This window comes from Phaenicophaeus curvirostris, chromosome 2, assembly GCF_032191515.1.
Source record: "Phaenicophaeus curvirostris isolate KB17595 chromosome 2, BPBGC_Pcur_1.0, whole genome shotgun sequence".
Taxonomy (NCBI): Eukaryota; Metazoa; Chordata; class Aves; order Cuculiformes; family Cuculidae; genus Phaenicophaeus; species Phaenicophaeus curvirostris.
The window spans coordinates 87,673,482-87,679,481 of NC_091393.1; the positions used below are offsets into that span (position 1 = coordinate 87,673,482).

Consider the following 6,000-nt stretch of genomic DNA (forward strand, 5'->3'; position numbering starts at 1 on the left):
GGTTGCAAGAACACTTTAAAAATAATAGTCCGGGTAGATATGACACCCACATTAATATCAAATGATCTCATTATGATTCGTGCTGGTAACGTAAATATCAAAGGATTTAATAATGATTTGTCAATTACATTAAAGGAATAATGCCACTGGTATAGGTTCTTAAAGTACTTCAGTGAGGTTTTCTAATGTAAAACACCTCCTTAGTGCCAACGTTCATGTTTAAGGATGTCTGTATTTAAATATTTTTCCTCTGAGGTAAATATAATATTTTTAAGGGAGATATATATGATGTTTATTTAATATAGTGCAAATGTCAACCATTAGTGCTGTTGCTTTACAAGCAACTAGATTCAGAACCCCAAGAGATTTTTGCTTTAGAAAGCCTGTCAAATGTGGTAGGATTGATAGTGTGAGATTTACCAGGACTTCCTCCCACACACGTCTCTGCTCTCACTTTTCTAGAAGAGAAAAGAATTGAGGATACAGTGAATCACTACACCATACTCATCTCTGCATTGCTTTAGCATATAAGTCTTTTGAAGTATAACTCTTCAAAGTTCAACTGCAGCAGTTGCATACACACTTCTATTTACAAAGCATTTCTTAATTCAGTAGAGGGGAAAATATTTTCTCAATTTAAACCAGAATCTTCCTCAATGTAGTTCCAAAAAATTTAGTTTTAAGGGAAGGAAAGATGACCTGAGCTATATGTTTTTACAATATGAAGTTGGTTTATATAATGGGAAGATGTGAAGGCATCCTCTGAACTGAACTCACTTCTAATGAATCCTTCTATAGCTTTGCATTTACTGGCATTAATATTTCACACTTAAATAGCTCTTAAAAAAGGAGAATATTCAGAAGTTAAAAAGGTGGAGTAATATCTCTGAGAAGAAAGTTTCCTTTGCAAACTCAGCTTCTAACGTCTTAGCAGTCTTTAGTTCATTGAATTCAAAAAACTATTTATGTATAGCCTGTGCAGGGTCCATACCATCCTATCACGCACTTTCAGGAGAACAGATTTAGATCTCCCCATAAATGAGATAAGCCATCACCTGCAATTTTTGACTTAGTATTAGCAAATTACACCAAAAAGACCATTCTCTCCTCTATCTACAAGTCTTGACAATGCTTGTTTTGAGTTTGCAAATATGTTTTCTTTCTTAATATTGCATAGGTAAGGAGTAGTTTACTTCAGGATTTTTTTTTTACAGCATACTGTGAAGGAAACAGCAATCCATACTGTTTTGTGGTTTTGTTAAGAAAAGTGGGTAAAACCATTTTCCAATAAAGAAACAATGCCAAATTAATGAAGTATCCAGTTTCTTGGCAAATGCAGGAAGTGTGAGATTAATATCAACAAAAAAATAGTACCAATAAGGAATTCTATGTGGTAAAATTATTTGTTATTGATTTATTGTAGTTATAGCACTGGACTGGGCTGTCCTTCAACATTTCAATTACATGTAGATCACTTTTTTTTTTTTTTTTGCTAAGTCTGGAGCTGTTAAGGTATGAGATGGTTTTGTGTGTCTTTCCAGTTCTTATTTCAATTGCCATATGCAGAGTATGCTGTGAAACAGAATTGCCTTATTTTTCCTGATTCCAAGTTGATGTTAACTGCTGTTCAGAAACAAGTTCGTTAATGAGTAATCATTGGAACAATGCAGTGATTTTCAGAAGATGCAGTTTTCAACAGTTAAAGATGGGAGTACAGTACTGCTAAACACTTACCTGCTTAACTGCAAACTGAAATAGTACTAACACCACTCTAATGTCTGTAGCATTAAAAGTTTCCTCATAAACTCTGTAGTTCTTTAGATATTGAATGATATCACATTGTTTTATAGGTATTATTACTAGCTATGGATTGTATATGGATGGTGTTCTGATGCAAAATTCATCACAGATAAGTTGTTATTGTTATGGACTTGCTCCTTGGAGTCTGCATTTCTTCAGAGTCCAGGCATGTACTGCAAAAGGTTGTTCTTTGGGTCCATTGGTGAGTATGTAATTTGCATTCTGGGAGTGTAATAAATGTCAGATGGCAGTGAATATCAGAGTAAATGGTGATGATTCACTCTGGTCAGTACTAACCCATCTGGCAAAATGTGACATTTAAAAAAAATCCTGTTTAAAAGCTGCTAAAGATTTGATAAGTCATTGTTAGGCACTGTTCCAATGTAGAACGTAGGTACAATGAAGAAAGTAAAAAACTGAAGCTGAAACACACAAAACTGAAATTAAATAGAGTTAATAAGTTTGAAAGGTGCAGATGTGGTTTAGCCAGATTTATAAGGACATCTATAAAGAAAGAGTTACTGTTTCAGTAATGAGCAGATTTCTAGCTGCCTGACTGCAAGAACTGAAGTTAATCTGAGAATTGCAGAAGCCAGAAGTGGCAATACAGGAGCAAAATATGATGATTTGTAAATATCTTTTGAATGCAAGTATGCAATCAAAATATTATACTGCATATATGTTGACAGCCTTATACAACACCCAGTTTTTTCAGGATTTGAGAATAAAGGAATATTAAATTTGACATGTAAAAAACAAGACTTTTGAGATTTTTTTTTTTTATTTTGGTAAAGGTTTTTAGACATATAGCTGAGCTGATAAATCCAGCATGATTTCACAGTACTGTAGCTGTTGAGTAATAGAAATAATATGTACTATGCTTGGGTTTGTTTTCAAGCATAACTGATAAAGAAACCTGTGTTAATTCTGATATTTATTTTTTTTATTTAATTCAGCTCTGTGTGCGCACTGTTTATTTAGCTAAGAAAGAAGAAAAGGAAAATCTGGTAGTTTTTCATGTTTTTCTGTGTTTATTTTACCATGAAAATTTACAATGTCACAGGATTTATTTTTATGATATAATTCGTTAGTCACATTTCCAATATTCTTTCCAAGAGTACTTTCTTTCAAATGCTGGTAACATTGTCAATCTGTAGAAGACTAGAATTTATATCCATTAAACATTTTATAGCTTGCTCTGCTTTGAAGGATATTTACTCTTAAAGGCTTGAGTGGCATATTGTCAGTCTTTCTTGTACATTTTTTTACAACTTCACATATACCCCAAAAGCAAACCTGTTTTTAAGGTATTTGATGTGTTGTGGCCTAATCCATTGTGTTAATAGTGATGATTAAGACTATTTGTTACAAGACTATGCATACAGATGAAATATACATGGTTTCAGTACTCATGTCCTATTAAATAGGCATCAAAAGAACAGAACAGCAGTAGTTAGGGTTTGAAAAAGTATTTTTAGTAATATTTTTTTCACATTTCTACTGAACTGCAGACTCATAACTTGACTTTTGCAGCAATTCAAAGTAGGGGTCGCTGTAGCGGATACTCGTCTGCCTCTCATGAGCAGTAAGCAAACTGTTTTCCAAAGCCGGTGATCCATCTCTAATCACAGGAATTGAAGTACATCTTTTTTTTTAGGCTCACCTAAGTGCTGCCAGGAGGTTAAAGCACTACATCTTCATTTGACTTTTTGAAAGATTTTTATATCAATTACAGAATAACACCACACCACCCCCCCAAGAAAAAGAAATTTAAAATAAATGTTTTGCCTTTACTCTAAATAGTATGGGAAACAGCTCCCAGCAGTAACCTGATATGTTTCCAGCTATTTTTGTTGCTGATCTTGTGCTTAATGTGCCCTAATCGATCAATGCATGCTATGTGACTATCCTAAATACTAGATTTCTCCAGTTTATATTTCTGAAAGTGGCTCTGAAGATCTTAAGCAGTTATGAAAGTATTAGCAGTTACCAGGTTTGAATAGCTCTTTTATTTGGGTTAGATAGTTTTTGCTTAATTTTCTTTTATGGTGACTGATTTATTTTTAGGTAAGAATCAAATTGGTAATATATAAATTAAAAATTTCTAAATTTTAATCTATTTCTGGTAATGCCAAGATGTTGCTTTTCTGTTCTAATCGGGTTTTTTTTGCTTAAAAATACCATCCAAAACGTGGATTATCAAGAAATAGGGTAACCTTTAGATTCTTTAGAAGATTCAGGAGATCTGAAATTCTGCTGATTTTGAAATGTGCTAAGACTTGTAAATATCTTCTAAATAAATGGAAATGGTCAACACAATATTTGTCATCTCAACCCACTGCTATTAAAGTAAATTTCAGGTTTTAAGCTTATGTCTATGCTAGTACTTTTTTCCTAAATTTAGATGGATGACAATATTTTCCAAGCATTATTATTCCTTTCCTATGATTTAGTGTAACTTGTATGATAACAGAGTACTTTTTATTAATTTATTAATAAACATATCTGAAAATATAACAGAATTGTGTATAACATGATATTTATAAAAGTAAATATGACAGTTTTTCTCTACCTTATGTTTACATATAGAATGTACTTTTTTACACAGAATATTATTTTCAGAGGACACTGCAGAGGTGTAGCTGTAGAGAATAGTACATATACTCATTTTAAACAATGCCTCAATATTTTTTATATTGAAAATAATAACATGTCGTAAAGAAAAGGCTTTGCCATACTGTTAGAATTTTCTGAGAAGCAGTCACAGTCTAGAGACATGACACAGCTGTTGCAGCTGTTTACGATGTGATAGACACTGCTACTAATTCATGGTTTTAAGAACATCTTAATCCCCCTCAGTATAAAAAATAGTTGGTAGTTGGTATTCATTCCTGTGTTTCTGATATTATGAGACTGAAGTACCTGCATTTAGTAGCAAAACTTTATAGGAAATTGTTTTCGTTTAGAAAGCACAAATTATTCCGTAAGGTTGTTTTTGAGTGAAATATCCAAATAATCAATGTGGCGCTGACCCAATAAATCTGTGAAGCATTTGTTTATCTTTAAGCATGTACTTTATCCTGTTGGCTTTACTGCAACTGCTCACCTATTTTTATGGAGTGTATGAATATAGATGCATGTGTAGAGACATTGATGCACATTAAAAATACAGTCTGTCACATGTAAACAGTAAGTTTTCCAAATTTTACGTGCTAAAAAGTAAAACATTCATGTTTCAAGGACAGAGAAAGTATGTTTGGTTATTTTGATGACAGAGCAGGTGTGGTAGATTAAAAATAGCATTTATTAGCACTCCAATGAGCTTACAGCTGAGAGGCACTTAGAAAGGTGTGAAAGTACCTAATACCTTAGAAAACACCAAATAAATAATGTATGAGAAACAAACCTGTTGCCATAAATGACAATAGTAAATTATTTTGTTCTGCAGCATGGAATGTTTACTAGAAGTTGTGGAATGTAAATACTAAATTTCTATAATATCAAATGAGTAATTATTTATTTATATATAAAAAAATTTCATATTCATTACATTTTCCAGCTCCTTTATCAAATTTTGTTTTCTCTTAAAGATCTGCCTTTTGCAACTCAAATTTGTTAGGTGAAATTAGGAGTTAATTCAGGAAGGAACATATATTCCACAAACACTTTTCCTCTATTGGATATCTATTAATTTACTACAGCATTTAAGTGCATGTCCTTTACAGTTGTCTTTTAAAGTGCTGAAGCTCAGAAACCTGTAGTCTTCTATTACTTATTCATCACCTAAAGCTAAGTTGAGATCGTTCATCCACATGAGCTGCAGTGGTGTTTTCAAGAAATTAATCTTCCATTCTTTTTCAGTATTTATTTCCTGTTCCTTGCAGGGGTCTCCCTGTCATCTATGTTAGTTGCTGGGCAGCTTCAAACAGATATAGATTAAAGCAAAGTAAAATGCTTAAAATTTAAGATGTTTGCACTGTTAGTTACCTTTTACTTCTAAATAAATATTTTTTCTTAAAATTTTGCATTCCTTATCCTTCTCCGTTTGTAAACTATAGCAACAAACCTCTATCTCATGGTGGATCTTACAGGTAGAAGCTCGGACCATGGAAGCTCCCCCCAAAGGAAAAGTGGAGATATTTGCTACTGTTGATGGGTCAAAAGAAGTTCAGTTAAAATGGCTTGCTCCAAATAAACCTA

The 6,000-nt window shown here is 32.7% G+C and overlaps 1 protein-coding gene across 1 annotated transcript in view; it reads left to right on the forward strand.

Moving 5' to 3' along the window:
• LOC138718342 (usherin-like) overlaps positions 1-6,000 on the forward strand; it is a 220,836-nt gene that overhangs the window by 38,051 nt on the left and 176,785 nt on the right. The window contains exons 7-8 of the mRNA XM_069852767.1: positions 1,851-2,002; positions 5,892-6,000. The exon at positions 5,892-6,000 is cut by the window's right edge and continues 54 nt beyond it. Of these exons, the coding sequence (XP_069708868.1) occupies positions 1,851-2,002; positions 5,892-6,000 (261 nt within the window). The remainder of the gene's footprint in view (positions 1-1,850; positions 2,003-5,891) is intronic.